The sequence below is a fragment of the Scyliorhinus torazame genome, chromosome 6 (genome assembly GCF_047496885.1).
Source record: "Scyliorhinus torazame isolate Kashiwa2021f chromosome 6, sScyTor2.1, whole genome shotgun sequence".
NCBI classification, from domain to species: domain Eukaryota; kingdom Metazoa; phylum Chordata; class Chondrichthyes; order Carcharhiniformes; family Scyliorhinidae; genus Scyliorhinus; species Scyliorhinus torazame.
Window position 1 is genome coordinate 14,051,185 of NC_092712.1, and position 18,236 is coordinate 14,069,420.

Here is an 18,236-nt window from a genome sequence, read left to right on the forward strand (position 1 = left end):
GTATGGAAACAGCCCCTTTCAGCCAAACCTGTCCATGCTGCCCAGTTTCTATCACTGAGCTAGTCCCACTTACCCACATTTGGCCCGTATCCCTGCATACCCACCCTGCCCATGTAACTGTCTAAATGCTTTTTCAAAGACAAAATTGCACCCGCCTCTACTACTGCCTCTGGCAGCCCATTCCAGACACTCACCGCCCTCTTGTGTGAAATAATTTCCCCTCTGGTCTCTTTTGTATCTCTCCCCTCTCACCTTAAACCTATGCCCTCTAGTTTTAGACTCCTCTACCTTTGGGAAAAGATGTTGACTATCTACCTTATCGATGCCCCTCATTATTTTATAGACCTCAATAAGATTACCCCTAGAACATAGAACATTACAGCGCAGTACAGGCCCTTCGGCCCTCGATGTTGCGCCGACCTGTGAAACCACTCTAAAGCCCTTCTACACTATTCCCTTATCGTCCATATGTCTATCCAATGACCATTTGAATGCCCTTAGTGTTGGCGAGTCCACTACTGTTGCAGGCAGGGCATTCCTAAGCCTCCTACACTCCAGGGAAGAAAGTCCCAGCCTATTCAGCCTCTCCTTATAACTCAGACCATCAAGTCCCGGTAGCATCCTCGTAAATCTCTTCTGCACTCTTTCTACTTTAACAATATCCTTCCTATAATAGGGCGACCAGAACTGAACCAGCAACAATGGACAATGCTTCCATAGTCATCATTCGACTTTTAGTTCCAAATTTTTTTCATTGAATTTAAATTTAAAAATCTGCCCTGGTGAGATTTGAACCTGGTTTACGAGAGCATTGCTCTGGGTCTGGTTTACTAGACCGGTGACGATACCTCTACACCACTGCCTCCCCATGTCCCAATGTAGCCAGGGGACGGGTGTGAGAATCACAGAATTGTTACGGGGCTAGGGTGGAGGCGCGGCCTTAAGTAGGGTGCTCTTTCCAAGGGCCGGTGCAGACTCGATGGGCCGAATGGCCTCCTTCTCCACTGTAAACTCTATGATTCTCCTGCCTTCTCTCTGTAACCCTCCACATGCCTCCTGTTCAGATTGAACCAAACTCTCAGGCACTCGCTGTGTGAACATGCTTCTCCTATTGCTATTCTTCTTTCAGTAATCACTTCAAAATCTGTGTCCCCTCGATCTCCATCCATCCACCAATGGGGACAGTTGAAATGAAAATGAAAATCGCCTATTGTCACAAGTAGGCTTCAAATGAAGTTACTGTGAAAAGCCCCTGGTCGCCACATTCCGGGGCCTGTTCGGGGAGGCTGGTACGGGAATCGAACCGTGCTGCTGGCCTGCCTTGGTCTGCTTTAAAAGCCAGCGATTTAGCCCTGTGCTAAACCAGCCCCTGCAATTTTTCCCCCCATCTACTCTGTCCAGCCCCCTCGTGATTTTCAACATCTCTATCAAATCCTCCCTCGACTTTCTCTTCCCCGAGGCGACTACTCCCACCTTCTCCAATCGACCCTCAGGATTGATGGGCCTCAACAATATTCACCGCCTCGGCTCCAAGTGCAAATTGACCTACAATTACCTCTTTTAATTCTTCCTGCTTCTTCATCGATTCTTCATCCGGCTCTTCAGACACAGCCACAGGATGTTCAGTGCTAAGATCAGGTCACAGAAATACAATTAAACACGGAATCACTGCAGAAACATAATTAAAACCACATTCAGACGTCACAAATGAAGTGAAGTTTCTGGCCTTCACTGTCAGGCAATATCATTCTGTTTCTCTCAGCTATTGGCCCGCTCCATAAACACCAATGAATGACTAATGGTTCATTCTGCAAAATATTCCTTCAATAGTGCAGAAGGAGGCCATTCGGCCCATTGACTCTGCACTGACTCTCTGAAAGAGCACCCTGCTTAGGTCTCTGCCTTATTCCCGTAAACCATAACCCCACGTAACCTACACATCTTGGGACAGTAAGGGGGAATTTAGCGTGGCCAATCCACCAAACCTGCACATCTTCAGACTGTGGGAGGAAACCGGAGCACCCGGGGGAAACCCACATTCGCACAGGGAGAACGTGCAAACTCCACACAGACAGTAACCTGGAATTGAACCTGGGACTCTGGCGCTGTGAGGCAGCAGTGCTAACCACTGTGCTGCCCCTGTCATAACAGACATGACTCAAAGCAGTGCAGAGGGAGTGCTGCACTGTCAGGGGGTCAGGATTGAGGGAGTGCTGCACTGTCAGAGGGTCAGTACATAAGAACATAAGAACTAGGAGCAGGAGTAGGCCATCTGGCCCCTCGAGCCTGCTCCACCATTCAATGAGATCATGGCTGATCTTTTGTGGACTCAGCTCCACTTTCCAGCCCGAACACCATAACCCTTAATCCCTTTATTCTTCAAAAAACTATCTATCTTTATCTTAAAAACATTTAATGAAGGAGCCTCTACTGCTTCACTGGGCAAGGAATTCCATAGATTCACAACCCTTTGGGTGAAGAAGTTCCTCCTAAACTCAGTCCTAAATCTACTTCCCCTTATTTTGAGGCTATGCCCCCTAGTTCTGCTTTCACCCGCCAGTGGAAACAACCTGCCCGCATCTATCCTATCTATTCCCTTCATAATTTTATATGTTTCTATAAGATCCCCCCTCATCCTTCTAAATTCCAACGAGTACAGTCCCAGTCTACTCAACCTCTCCTCGTAATCCAACCCCTTCAGCTCTGGGATTAACCTCGTGAATCTCCTCTGCACACCCTCCAGCGCCAGTACGTCCTTTCTCAAGTAAGGAGACCAAAACTGAACACAATACTCCAGGTGTGGCCTCACTAACACCTTATACAATTGCAGCATAACCGCCCTAGTCTTAAACTCCATCCCTCTAGCAATGAAGGACAAAATTCCATTTGCCTTCTTAATCACCTGTTGCACCTGAAAACCAACTTTCTGCGACTCATGCACTAGCACACCCAGGTCTCTCTGCACAGCAGCATGTTTTAATATTTTATCATTTAAATAATAATTCCTTTTGCTGTTATTCCTACCAAAATGGATAACCTCACATTTGTCAACGTTGTATTCCATCTGCCAGACCCTAGCCCATTCACTTAGCCTATCCAAATCCCTCTGCAGACTTCCAGTATCCTCTGCACTTTTTGCTTTACCACTTATCTTAGTGTCGTCTGCAAACTTGGACACATCGCCCTTGGTCCCAACTCCAAATCATCTATGTAAATTGTGAACAGTTGTGGGCCCAACACTGATCCCTGAGAGACACCACCAGCTACTGATTGCCAACCAGAGAAATACCCATTAATCCCCACTCTTTGCTTTCTATTAATTAACCAATCCTCTACCCATGCTACTACTTTCCCCTTAATGCCATGCATCTTTATCTTATGCAACAACCTTTTGTGTGGCACCTTGTCAAAGGCTTTCTGGAAATCCAGATATACCACATCCATTGGCTCCCCGTTATCTACCGCACTGTTAATGTTCTCAAAAAACTCCACTAAATTAGTTAGGCACGACCTGCCCAGAGGGAGTGCTGCACTGTCAGAGGTTCAATGCTGAGGGAGCACTGAGAGAGCGCTGCACTGTCAGAGGGTCAGTACTGAGGGAGTGCTGCACTGTCAGAGGGCAGTACTGAGGGAGTGCTGCACTGTCAGAGGGTCAGTACTGAGGGAGTGCTGCACTGTCAGAGGGTCAGAACTGAGGGAGTGTCGCACTGTCAGAGGGTCAGTTCTCGGGTAGTGCTGCACTGTCAGAGGGTCAGTTCTCGGGTAGTGCTGCACTGTCAGAGGGTCAGTACTGAGGGAGTACTGCACTGTCAGAGGATCAGTACTGAGGGAGTTCCGCACTGTGAGAGGGTCAGTACTGAGGGAGTGCTGCACTGTCAGAGGGTCAGTACTGAGGGAGTGCTGCACTGTCAGAGGGTGAGTACTGGTGGGAGTGCTGCACTGTCAGAGGTTCAGTGCTGAGGGAGTGCTGCACTGTCAGAGGGTCAGTACTGAGGGAGTGCTGCACTGTCAGAGGGTCAGTTCTCGGGGAGTGCTGCACTGTCAGAGGGTCAGCACTGAGGGAGTACTGCACTGTCAGAGGATCAGTACTGAGGGAGTGCTGCACTGTCAGAGCGTCAGTACTGAGGGAGTGCCGCACTGTCAAGAGGGTCAGTATTGAGGGAGTGCCGCACTGTCAGAGTGTCAGTATTGAGGGAGTGCCGCACTGTCAGAGGGTCAGTACTGAGGGAGTGCTGAACTGTCAGAGGGTGAGGACTGAGGGAGTGCCGCACTGTCAGAGGGTCAGTACTGAGGGAGAGCTGCGCTGTCAGAGGGTCAGTACTGAGGGAGTGCTGCGCTGTCAGAGGTTCAGTGCTGAGGGAGCGTTGCACTGTCAGAGGGTCAGTACTGAGGGAGTGCTGCACTGTCACAGGGTCAGTATTGAGGGAGTGCCGCACTGACAGAGTGTCAGTATCGATGAAGTGCCGTGCTGTCAGAGGGTCAGTACTGAGGGAGTGCTGCACTGTCAGAGGGTCAGTACTGACAGAGTGCTGCCCTGTCAGAGGGTCAGTACTGAGGGAGAGCTGCACTGTCAGAGGGTCAGTATTGAGGGAGTGCTGCACTGTCAGAGGGTCTGTACTGAGGGAGTGCCGCACTGTCAGAGGGTCAGTACTGACGGAGTGCCGCACTGTCAGAGGTTCAGTGCTGAGGGAGTGCCGCACTGTCAGAGGGTCAGTATTAAGTGAGTGCCGCACTGTCAGAGGGTCAGTATTGAGGGAGTGCTGCACTGTCAGAGGGTCAGTACTGAGGGAGTGCCGCACTGTCACAGGGTCAGTATTGAGGGAGTGCTGCACTGTCAGAGGGTCAGTACTGAGGGAGTGCTGCACTGTCAGAGGGTCAGTATTGAGGGAGTGCCGCGCTGTCAGAGGGTCAGTATTGATGGAGTGCCGTGCTGTCAGAGGGTCAGTACTGAGGAAGTGCTGCACTGTCAGAGGGTCAGTACTGACAGAGTGCTGCCCTGTCAGAGGGTCAGTACTGAGGGAGTGCTGCGCTGTCAGAGGTTCAGTGCTGAGGGAGTGCCGTACTGTCAGATGGTCAGTATTGAGGGAGTGCCGCACTGTCAGAGGGTCAGTATTGAGGGAGTGCTGCACTGTCAGAGGGTCAGTACTGAGGGAGTGCCGCACTGTCAGAGGGTCAGTACTGATGGAGTGCTGCACTGTCAGAGGGTCAGTACTGAGGGAGCGCTGCACTGTCAGAGGTTCAGTGCTGAGGGAGTGCCGCACTGTCAGATGGTCAGTATTGAGGGAGTGCCGCACTGTCAGAGGGTCAGTATTGAGGGAGTGCCGCACTGTCAGAGGGTCAGTACTGATGGAGTGCTGCACTGTCAGAGGGTCAGTACTGAGGGAGTGCCGCACTGTCAGAGGGTCGGTATTGAGGGAGTGCTGCACCGTCAGAGGGTCAGTAGTGAGGGAGTGCTGCACTGTCAGAGGGTCAGTATTGAGGGAGTGCCGCACTGTCAGAGGGTCAGTACTGATGGAGTGCTGCACTGTCAGAGGGTCAGTACTGAGGGAGCGCTGCACTGTCAGAGGTTCAGTGCTGAGGGAGTGCCGCACTGTCAGATGGTCAGTATTGAGGGAGTGCCGCACTGTCAGAGGGTCAGTATTGAGGGAGTGCCGCACTGTCAGAGGGTCAGTACTGATGGAGTGCTGCACTGTCAGAGGGTCAGTACTGAGGGAGCGCTGCACTGTCAGAGGTTCAGTGCTGAGGGAGTGCCGCACTGTCAGAGGGTCAGTATTGAGGGAGTGCCGCACTGTCAGAGGGTCAGTATTGAGGGAGTGCTGCACTGTCAGAGGGTCAGTACTGAGCGAGTGCCGCACTGTCAGAGGGTCAGTACTGAGGGAGTGCCGCACTGTCAGAGGGTCGGTATTGAGGGAGTGCTGCACCGTCAGAGGGCCAATACTGAGGGAGTGCTGCACTGTCAGAGGGTCAGTACTGAGGGAGTGCTGCACTGTCAGAGGGTCAGTACTGAGGGAGTGCTGCACTGTCAGAGGGTCAGTACTGACGGAGAGCTGCACTGTCAGATGGTCAGTACTGATGGAGTGCTGCACTGTCAGAGGGTCAGTACTGAGGGAGTACTGCACTGTCAGAGGGTCAGTACTGAGGGAGTGCCGCACTGTCAGAGGGTCAGTACTGACGGAGAGCTGCACTGTCAGAGGGTCAGTACTGAGGGACTGCTGCACTGTCAGAGGGTCAGTACTGACGGAGTGCCGCACTGTCAGAGGGTCAGGACTGAGGGAGTGCTGCACTGTTAGAGGGTCAGTACTGAGGGAGTGCTGCACTGTCAGAGGGTCAGTACTGAGGGAGTGCTGCACTGTCAGAGGGTCAGTACTGAGGGAGTGCTGCACTGTCAGAGGGTCAGTAGTGAGGGAGTACCGCACTGGGAGAGGGTCAGTACTGAGGGAGTGCCGCACTGTCAGAGGGTCAGTACTGAGGGAGTGCTGAACTGTCAGAGGGTCAGTACTGAGGGAGTGCCGCACTGTCAGAGGGTCATAAGAACATAAGAACTAGGAGCAGGAGTAGGTCATTTGGCCCCTCGAGCTTGCTCCTCCATTGATAGAGATCATGGCTGATCTTTTGTGGACTCAGCTCCACTTTCCGGCCCGAACACCATAACCCTTAATCACTTTATTGTTCAAAAAACTATCCATCTTTATCTTAAAAACATTTAATGAAGGAGCCTCTACTGCATCACTGGGCAAGGAATTCCATAGATTCACAACCCTTTGGGTGAAGAAGTTCCTCCTAAACTCAGTCCTAAATCTACTTCCCCTTATTTTGAGGCTATGCCCCCTAGTTCTGTTTTCACCCGCCAGTGGAAACAACCCCTATTCCCTTCATAATCTTATATGTTTCTATAAGATCCCCCCTCATCCTTCTAAATTCCAACGAGTACAGTCCCATTCTACTCAACCTCTCCTCGTAATCCAACCCCTTCAGGTCTGGGATTAACCTAGTGAATCTCCTCTGCACACCCTCCAGTGCCAGTACGTCCTTTCTCAAGTAAGGAGACCAAAACTGAACACAATACTCCAGGTGTGGCCTCACTAACACCTTGTACAATTGCAGCAGAACCTCCCTAGTCTTAAACTCCATCCCTCTAGCAATGAAGGACAAAATTCCATTTGCCTTCTTAATCACCTGTTGCACCTGAAAACCAACTTTTTGCGACTCATGCACTAGCACACCCAGGTCTCTCTGCACAGCAGCATGTTTTAATATTTTATCATTTAAATAATAATTCCTTTTGCTGTTATTCCTCCCCAAATGGATAACCTCACATTTGTCAACATTGTATTCCATCTGCCAGACCCTAGCCCATTCACTTAGCCTATCCAAATCCCTCTGCAGACTTCCAGCATCCTCTGCACTTTTTACTTTACCACTTATCTTAGTGTCATCTGAAAACTTGGACACATTGCCCTTGGTCCCCAACTCCAAATCATCTATGTAAATTGTGAAGAATTGTGGGCCCAACACTGATCTCTGAGGGACACCACTAGTTACTGATTGCCAACCAGAGAAACACCCATTAATCCCCACTCTTTGCTTTCTATTAATTAACCAATCCTCTATCCATGCTACTACTTTCCCCTTTATGCCATGCATCTTTATCTTATGCAACAACCTTTTGTGTGGCACCTTGTCAAAGGCTTTCTGGAAATCCAGATATACCACATCCATTGGCTCCCCGTTATTTACCGCACTGTTAATGTCCTCAAAAAATTCCAGTAAATTAGTTAGGCACGACCTGCCCTTTATGATCCCATGCTGCGTCTGCCCAATGGGACAATTTCCATCCAGATGCCTCGCTATTTCTTCCTTGATGATAGATTCCAGCATCTTCCCTACTACCGAAGTTAAGCTCACTGGCCTATAATTACCCGCTTTCTGCCTACCTCCTTTTTTAAACAGTGGTGTCACGTTTGCTCATTTCCAATCCAGTGGGACCACCCCAGAGTCGAGTGAATTTTGGTAAATTATCACTAATGCATTTGCAATTTCCCTAGCCATCTCTTTTAGCACTCTGGGATGCATTCCATCAGGTCCAGGAGACTTGTCTACCTTTAGCCCCATTAGCTTGCCCATCACTACCTCCTTGGTGATAACAATCCTCTCAAGGTCCTCACCTGTCATAGCCTCATTTCCATCAGTCACTGGCATGTTATTTGTGTCTTCCACTGTGAAGACCGACCCAAAAAACCTGTTCAGTTCCTCAGCCATTTCCTCATCTCCCATTATTAAATCTCCCTTCTCATCCTCTAAAGGACCAATATTTACCTTAGCCACTCTTTTTTGTTTATGTATTTGTAGAAACTTTTACGATCTGTTTTTATATTCTGAGCAAGTTTACCCTCATAATCTATCTTACTCTTCTTTATAGCTTTTTTAGTAGCTTTCTGTTGCCCCCTAAAGATTTCCCAGTCCTCTAGTCTCCCCCTGATCTTTGCTACTTTGTATGTTTTTTCCTTCAATTTGATACTCTCCCTTATTTCCTTAGATATCCACGGTCGATTTTCCCTCTTTTTACCGTCCTTCCTTTTTGTTGGTATAAACCTTTGCTGGGCACTGTGAAAAATCACTTGGAAGGTTCTCCACTGTTCCTCAACTGTTTCACTATAAAGTCTTTGCTCCCAGTCTACCTTAGCTAGTTCTTCTCTCATCCCATTGTAATCTCCTTTGTTTAAGCACAAAACACTAGTGCTTGATTTTACCTTCTCACCCTCCATCTGTATTTTAAATTCCACCATATTGTGATCGCTCCTTCCGAGAGGATCCCTAACTATGAGATCCTGAATCAATCCTGTCTCATTACACAGGACCAGATCTAGGACCACTTGTTCCCTCGTAGGTTCCATTACATACAGTTCTAGGAAACTATCGCGGATACATTCTATAAACTCCTCCTCAAGTCTGCCTTGACCGACCTGGTCAAACCAATCAACATGTAGATTCAAATCCCCCATGATAACTGCTGTACCATTTCTACATGCATCTGTTATTTCTTTGTTTATTGCCTGCCCCACCATAATGTTACTAATGTCAGTACTGAGGGAGTGCTGCACTGTCAGAGGGTCAGTACTGAGGGAGTGCCGCACTGTCAGAGGGTCAGTACTGAGGCAGTGCTGCACTGTCAGAGGGTCAGTACTGAGGGAGTGCTGCACTGTTAGAGGGTCAGTACTGAGGGAGTGCTGCACTGTCAGAGGGTCAGTACTGAGGGAGTGCCGCACTGTCAGAGGGTCAGTACTGAGGCAGTGCTGCACTGTCAGAGGGTCTGTACTGAGGGAGTGCCGCACTGTCAGAGGGTCAGTATTGAGGGAGTGCCGCACTGTCAGAGGGTCAGTATTGAGGGAGTGCCGCACTGTCAGAGGGTCAGTACTGAGGGAGTGCCGCACAGTCAGAGGGTCTGTACTGAGGGAGTGACGCATTGTCAGAGGATCAGTACTGAGGGAGTGCTGCACTGTCAGAGGGTCAGTACTGAGGGAGTGCCGCACTGTCAGACGGTCTGTACTGAGGGAGTGCCGCACAGTCAGAGGTTCTGTACTGAGGGAGTGCTGCACTGTCAGAGGGTCAGTACTGAGGGAGTGCCGCACTGTCAGAGGGTCAGTACTGAGGGAGTGCTGCACTGTTAGAGGGTCAGTACTGAAGGAGTGCCGCACTGTCAGAGGGTCTGTACTGAGGGAGTGCCGCACTGTTAGAGGGTCAGTACTGAGGGAGTGCTGCACTGTCAGAGGGTCAGTACGGAGGAATCTCTCCTCGATTACCTTTTCCTGGTGAAACTCAATGAAAAATGAAAATCACTTATTGTCACAAGTAGGCTTCAAATGGAGTTACTGTGAAAAGCCCCTAGTCGCCACATTCCGGCGCCTGTTCGGGGAGGCTGTTACGGGAATCGAACCGTGTTGCTGGCCTGCCTTGGTCTGCTTTCAATGCCGGCGATTTAGCCCTGTGCTAAACAGCCCCCTAACAAGTTCAAGTCAAAACAGCATTTGACCAAGTATGGGATGAAGGAGCCCCAGCAAAACTGGAGTCAATGGGAATCAGGGGAAAACTCTCCGCTGGTGGAGTCGTTCCCGGCACAAAGGAGTGTGATTTTTGGAGGTCAATCATCTCAGCTCCAAGACATCACTGCAGGAGTTCCTCAGGGTAATGTCCTAGGCTCCACCATCTTCAGCTGCTTCATCAATGAGCTCTCTTCCATCATAAGGTCAGAAGTGGGGATGTTTGCGGACGACTGTGCAATGTTCAGCACCATTCGGGCCTCCTCAGATAATGCAGCAGTCCATGTCCAAATGCAGCAAGACCTGGACAATATCCAGGCTTGAGCGGACAAGTGGCAAGTTACATTCGTGCCACACAAGTGCCAGGCAATGACCATCTCCTACAAGAGAGCAACCAACCATTGCCCCTTGACATTCAATGGCATCATCATTACCCCCACTATCAATATCCTGGGGATTACCATTGATCACAAACCAAGCTGGACCCAGCCATATTAATATTGTGGCTACCAGGGCAGGTCAGAGGCTGGGAATTCTGCGGTGAGTAACTGACCTCCTGACCCCCCAAAGCCTGTCCACCATCTACAAGGCACAAGTCAGGAGTGTGATGGAACAGTTCCACGTGCCTGGGTTAGTGCAGTTACAACAAATGACTGGCATGGAGTGATTTCAATTTACATTCTCTGGATTATTATTCAGTAGCCTCTGGATTCCTAGTCCAGGAACATAACCACAACACTAGGTGCCCAGCTCCATTCATTCAGTGCGTTGATACTGTTGACAATCCTGGATATGACTTGCCTCTTGAATGAACGTGGTCCTCTCAAACGCTGAGAATCTTCAACAGACAGGGAATCAAGAACAGTGCTGGAAATGGGAACGGTAACATCAGTCACCGAGTCACTAACATCCCGACATGCTATCTAATCAGAAAATAAAGAATCATTAGACACAGGACACCGATGGACAAAACGTGCAATTACGTACAGGGTTTAGGGAGTGTATGCAACAGGATAGAGGGAGCTTTACTCTGTATCTAACCCCGCGCTGTACCTGTCCTGGGAGTGTTTGATAGGGACAGTATGGAGGGAGCTTTACTCTGTATCTAACCCAGTGCTGTACCTGTCCTGGGAGTGTTTGTTGGGGACAGTGTAGAGGGAGCTTTACTCTGTATCTAACCCCGTGCAGTACCTGTCCTGGGAGTGTTTGATGGGGACTGTGTAGAGGGAGCTTTACTCTGTATCTAACCCCGTGCTGTACCTGTCCTGGGAGTGTTTGATGGGGACAGTATAGAGGGAGCTTTACTCTGTATCTAACCCCGTGCTGTACCTGTCCTGGGAGTGTTTGATGGGGACAGTATAGAGGGAGCTTTACTCTGTATCTAACCCCGTGCTGTACCTGTCCTGGGAGTATTTGATGGGGACAGTGTAGAGGGAGCTTTACTCTGTATCTAACCCCGTGCAGTACCTGTCCTGGGAGTGTTTGATGGGGACTGTGTAGAGGGAGCTTTACTCTGTATCTAACCCCGTGCTGTACCTGTCCTGGGAGTGTTTGATGGGGACAGTATAGAGGGAGCTTTACTCTGTATCTAACCCCGTGCTGTACCTGTCCTGGGAGTGTTTGATGGGGACAGTATAGAGGGAGCTTTACTCTGTATCTAACCCCGTGCTGTACCTGTCCTGGGAGTATTTGATGGGGACAGTGTAGAGGGAGCTTTACTCTGTACCTAACCCCATGCTGTACCTGGTATTGCATCCGATTTGCGCTCCCATGGGGGGCACTAAATCGTTTGCAATTCTCCTTCGGCAGGAGGATAGTCCCCCAAACAGAGAATCTCGCCAAATATTTACTTGAAAACATCACAATAACACACATGCCTAAACACACACACACAGACAGAGGGCAGCATTCCCCGTCCGCGTCAGCCTGGCGGCCGGAGAATCCCGCCCGAGGTTAATGGATTTTTCCATTGTTGGCATCTCACCCGCGGCGATCTTGCGGAGGGCGGGCGGGGATAATCCAGCCGGTATATACAGAAACAGACACACTGTTAGAGAAACAACAGAGTTATTCGTTTTTCTTTTGTAGCATCATTCTCATTTCTCAGTTGTTGGAAAACAAGCTTGTGGGGTGTGATTGGCTGAATTAAATTAGGGACACGGTTGTACACCAATACGATGGGTGTGAAGGTAAGGCTGAGAATACGGCGATTGACAGCAGAAATCAGGGGAACATGAATAAAAATTTACATCAGGTAAAGAAAAATGTGGTTTGAAGTTAGCTGTTGCATTTCAAATTAAGAACTTATACAATTGGAAGATTGTGAATAGATGAGACAAAATAGCGTACCTTTACTGTTAAAATATAGTAGCTGTATAATAAATAAAGAGGGGTAATCAATTCTGGAAAAGCGAACTTCGAAAGGATTGTAGAAAACAAACGAGGGTAAGATCATTGGGGTAAAACTGATTTCAGAATACATTGCGGACTGTGGGCGCGATTTAACCAAATCAAGACAGAGTCCCATTTTGGGTGCGAGTGTTTCTTAATGCCTGTAGTGCCAAGAAAGACGCCTCTTTCAAACGGGGCTATGGTTTTTTTGCGCATTGCCAAGGAACACCCCTGCGAGGTGGCACTTACCTCACTTCCTGCACTGATGGGAGCTCATCGCTGCAGGAAGAGATTGGGGCACTATTTCTAAATGCCACCCCTATCTCTCAACCCCCTTAGCCACCCCACCATGGCTTCCCGACCTTCCCCCCCAAAAAACCTTACCTCTTAGGGGGTCCTCAAGCCCCTCCCCTCACCCCACCTCTTAAGAGCAGGGTGCCCTCCAGACGCGATCCCTGGCACATGCAACCTGGCACCTGGGCACCTTGGCACGGCCAGTCTGGCACCCTGGCAGTGTCCCTGCCGGCCTCCAATGGCTTGGGAGACCCCCCCCCAGGTGCCATTATGTCTGGTCTACATTTGGTGAACGGCTCCATGACAAAGTCTCCCAGACTTGGGCGTTTGTTCCCAGGCCTCGGGATAATCAAGCAGAGCCATAGACCGAGAGTGGTGAAGCCATTTCTCTGAGAATGAGTTGGCTGTCACCCTTAGAGAATCCCAGAGTAGCGGGGAAGTGAATGGTTACGATACTGGAATTTTATAAATTAGAAAATCTATAAGGACTGTTGCCATTAAAAGATGTGGGGTGTTTGCTCTGAGTTTATTTTAAGCCAAGATCATTTTGGAAATGTTCTAAAAGTACTGTGAATATTCTTGTGTTATAAGTCTAATTTTTTTATTGCTTTATTTTAATAAATGTTTAACTTCAATATAAAATCTTCACAAATGGTCTGAGAAGTTACATCCTGATTTCAGAAAGCCTCCTCATAATACACAAAGTGCAAAACCCTTCCGGCAGCTTTTTCAATTTCCCTTTTGGGATTTGAGCAACTTGGCAATTAATACCTGCCATGTCATAACAAAATACACATACATACATATACACTCTGCAATATACTCATATCCGCAGTATACACACATACATTTCCACTCTGCAATATACTCATACCCGCAGTACACACACATACATACACACCCTGCAATATACTCATACCCGCAGTACACATACATACATACACACTCTGCAATATACTCATACCCGCAGTACACATACATACATACACACTCTGCAATATACTCATACCCGCAGTACACATACATACATACACACTCTGCAATATACTCATACCCGCAGTACACACACATACATACACACTCTGCAATATACTCATACCCGCAGTACACACACATACATACACACTCTGCAATATACTCACAGCCGCAGTATACACACATACATCTCCACTCTGCAATATACTCATACCCGCAGTACACACACATACATACACACTCTGCAATATACTCATACCCGCAGTACACACATACATACACACTCTGCAATATACTCATACCCGCAGTACACACACATACATACACACTCTGCAATATACTCACACCCGCAGTATACACACATACATCTCCACTCTGCAATATACTCATACCCGCAGTACACACACATACATACACACTCTGCAATATACTCATACCCGCAGTACACACACATACATACACACTCTGCAATATACTCATACCCGCAGTACACACACATACATACATATACACTCTGCAATATACTCATACCTGCAGTACACATACATACATACACACTCTGCAATATACTCATACCCGCAGTACACACACGTACATATAGACTCTGCAATATACTCATACCTGCAGTACACATACATACATACACACTCTGCAATATACTCATACCCGCAGTACACACACGTACATATAGACTCTGCAATATACTCATACCTGCAGTACACATACATACATATACACTCTGCAATATACTCATACCTGCAGTACACATACATACATACACACTCTGCAATATACTCATACCCGCAGTACACACACGTACATATAGACTCTGCAATATACTCACACCTGCAGTACACACACATACATACACACTCTGCAATATACTCATACCCGCAGTACACATACATACATACACACTCTGCAATATACTCATACCCGCAGTACACACACGTACATATAGACTCTGCAATATACTCAATATACTCATACCCGCAGTACACACACGTACATATAGACTCTGCAATATACTCATACCTGCAGTACACATACATACATACACACTCTGCAATATACTCATACCCGCAGTACACACACGTACATATAGACTCTGCAATATACTCATACCTGCAGTACACATACATACATATACACTCTGCAATATACTCATACCTGCAGTACACATACATACATACACACTCTGCAATATACTCATACCCGCAGTACACACACGTACATATAGACTCTGCAATATACTCACACCTGCAGTACACACACATACATACACACTCTGCAATATACTCATACCCGCAGTACACATACATACATACACACTCTGCAATATACTCATACCCGCAGTACACATACATACATACACACTCTGCAATATACTCATACCCGCAGTACACACACGTACATATAGACTCTGCAATATACTCAATATACTCATACCCGCAGTACACACACGTACATATAGACTCTGCAATATACTCATACCTGCAGTACACATACATACATACACACTCTGCAATATACTCATACCCTCAGTACACACACATACATACACACTCTGCAATATACTCATACCCGCAGTACACACACGTACATATACACTCTGCAATATACTCATACCCTCAGTACACACACACACATACACACCCTGCAATATACTCATACCCGCAGTACACACACATATATCTCCACTCTGCAATATACTCATACCCGCAGTACACATACATACATACACACTCTGCAATATACTCATACCCGCAGTACGTACACACACATACACACTCTGCAATATACTCATACCCTCAGTACACACACACACATACACACTCTGCAACATACTCATGCCCGCAGTACACACACACACATACACACTCTGCAATATACTCACACCTGCAGTACACACACATACATACACACTCTGCAATATACTCATACCCGCAGTACACACACACACATACACACTCTGCAATATACTCATACTCGCAGTACACACACATACATACACACTCTGCAATATACTCATACCCGCAGTATACACACACACATACACACTGCAATATACTCATACCCGCAGTACACACACATACATATACACTCTGCAATATACTCATACCCTCAGTACACACACACACATACACACCCTGCAATATACTCATACCCGCCGTACACACACATACATATACACTCTGCAATATACTCATACCCGCAGTACACACACATACATACACACTCTGCAATATACTCATACCCGCCGTACACACACATACATACACACTCTGCAATATACTAATACCCGCAGTACACACACATAAATACACACTCTGCAATATACTCATACCCGCAGTACACACACATACATACACACTCTGCAATATACTCATACCCGCAGTACACACACACACACATACACACCCTGCAATATACTCATACCCGCAGTACACACACATACATACACACTCTGCAATATACTCATACCCGCAGTACACACACAGACATACACACTCTGCAATATACTCATACCCGCCGTACACACACATACATACACACTCTGCAATATACTAATACCCGCAGTACACACACATAAATACACACTCTGCAATATACTCATACCCGCAGTACACACACATACATACACACTCTGCAATATACTCATACCCGCAGTACACACACACACACATACACACCCTGCAATATACTCATACCCGCAGTACACACACATACATACACACTCTGCAATATACTCATACCCGCAGTACACACACAGACATACACACTCTGCAATATACTCATACCCGCAGTACACACTCAGACATACACACTCTGCAATATACTCATACCCGCAGTACACACACAGACATACACACTCTGCAATATACTCATACCCGCAGTACACACACACACATACACACTCTGCAATATACTCATACCCGCAGTACACACACATACATACACACTCTGCAATATACTCATACCCGCAGTATACACACACACATACACACTGCAATATACTCATACCCGCAGTACACACACATACATATACACTCTGCAATATACTCATACCCTCAGTACACACACACACATACACACCCTGCAATATACTCATACCCGCCGTACACACACATATATATACACTCTGCAATATACTCATACCCGCAGTACACACACATACATACACACCCTGCAATATACTCATACCCGCCGTACACACACATACATACACACTCTGCAATATACTCATACCCGCCGTACACACACATACATACACACTCTGCAATATACTAATACCCGCAGTACACACACATAAATACACACTCTGCAATATACTCATACCCGCAGTACACACACATACATACACACTCTGCAATATACTCATACCCGCAGTACACACACACACATACACACCCTGCAATATACTCATACCCGCAGTACACACACATACATACACACTCTGCAATATACTCATACCCGCAGTACACACACATACATACACACCCTGCAATATACTCATACCCGCAGTACATACATACATACACACTCTGCAATATACTCATACCCGCAGTACACACACACACATACACACTCTGCAATATACTCATACCCGCAGTACACACACATACATACACACTCTGCAATATACTCATACCCGCAGTACACATACATACATACACACTCTGCAATATACTCATACCCGCAGTACACATACATACATACACACTCTGCAATATACTCATACCCGCAGTATACACACACACATACACACTCTGCAATATACTCATACCCGCAGTACATACATACATACACACTCTGCAATATACTCATACCCGCAGTACACATACATACATACACACTCTGCAATATACTCATACCCGCAGTACACATACATACATACACACTCTGCAATATACTCATACCCGCAGTACACATACATACATACACACTCTGCAATATACTCATACCCGCAGTACACATACATACATACACACTCTGCAATATACTCATACCCGCAGTATACACACACACATACACACTCTGCAATATACTCATACCCGCAGTACATACATACATACACACTCTGCAATATACTCATACCCGCAGTACACACACACACATACACGCTCTGCAATATACTCATACCCGCAGTACACACACAGACATACACACCCTGCAATATACTCATACTCGCAGTACACACACATACATACACACTCTGCAATATACTCACACCTGCAGTACACACACATACATACACACTCTGCAATATACTCATACCCGGAGAAGGTGTTGTTGGGTCAGGTATTCGACGTTGTTCATGAGATACAGGTTGCGCCCGATCCCCAACAGGAGGGTACCGACATCATTGCAGAATGAGATGCAGTTAGCTACGGCTTTAAGATTAATGATCCTGAGAAAGACGCAGAGAGGAGCCAAAGGTTTAAAAGTAACAGGATTTGCAGATTATCACTCTCACGTACAACTCACTCAGAGACCTAAAAGTGCAGTTTGAAAAGGGAACGAGAACCATTGGTGAAA

At 47.3% G+C, this 18,236-nt stretch overlaps 1 protein-coding gene across 1 annotated transcript in view; it reads right to left on the minus strand.

The window, feature by feature from the left end:
• The window catches only part of wdr97 (WD repeat domain 97), a 229,449-nt gene that overhangs the window by 104,130 nt on the left and 107,083 nt on the right, over positions 1-18,236 (minus strand). The window contains exons 10-12 of the mRNA XM_072507945.1: positions 17,976-18,108; positions 10,839-10,960; positions 1,556-1,628 (exon numbers count right to left, since the gene is read on the minus strand). Of these exons, the coding sequence (XP_072364046.1) occupies positions 1,556-1,628; positions 10,839-10,960; positions 17,976-18,108 (328 nt within the window). The remainder of the gene's footprint in view (positions 1-1,555; positions 1,629-10,838; positions 10,961-17,975; positions 18,109-18,236) is intronic.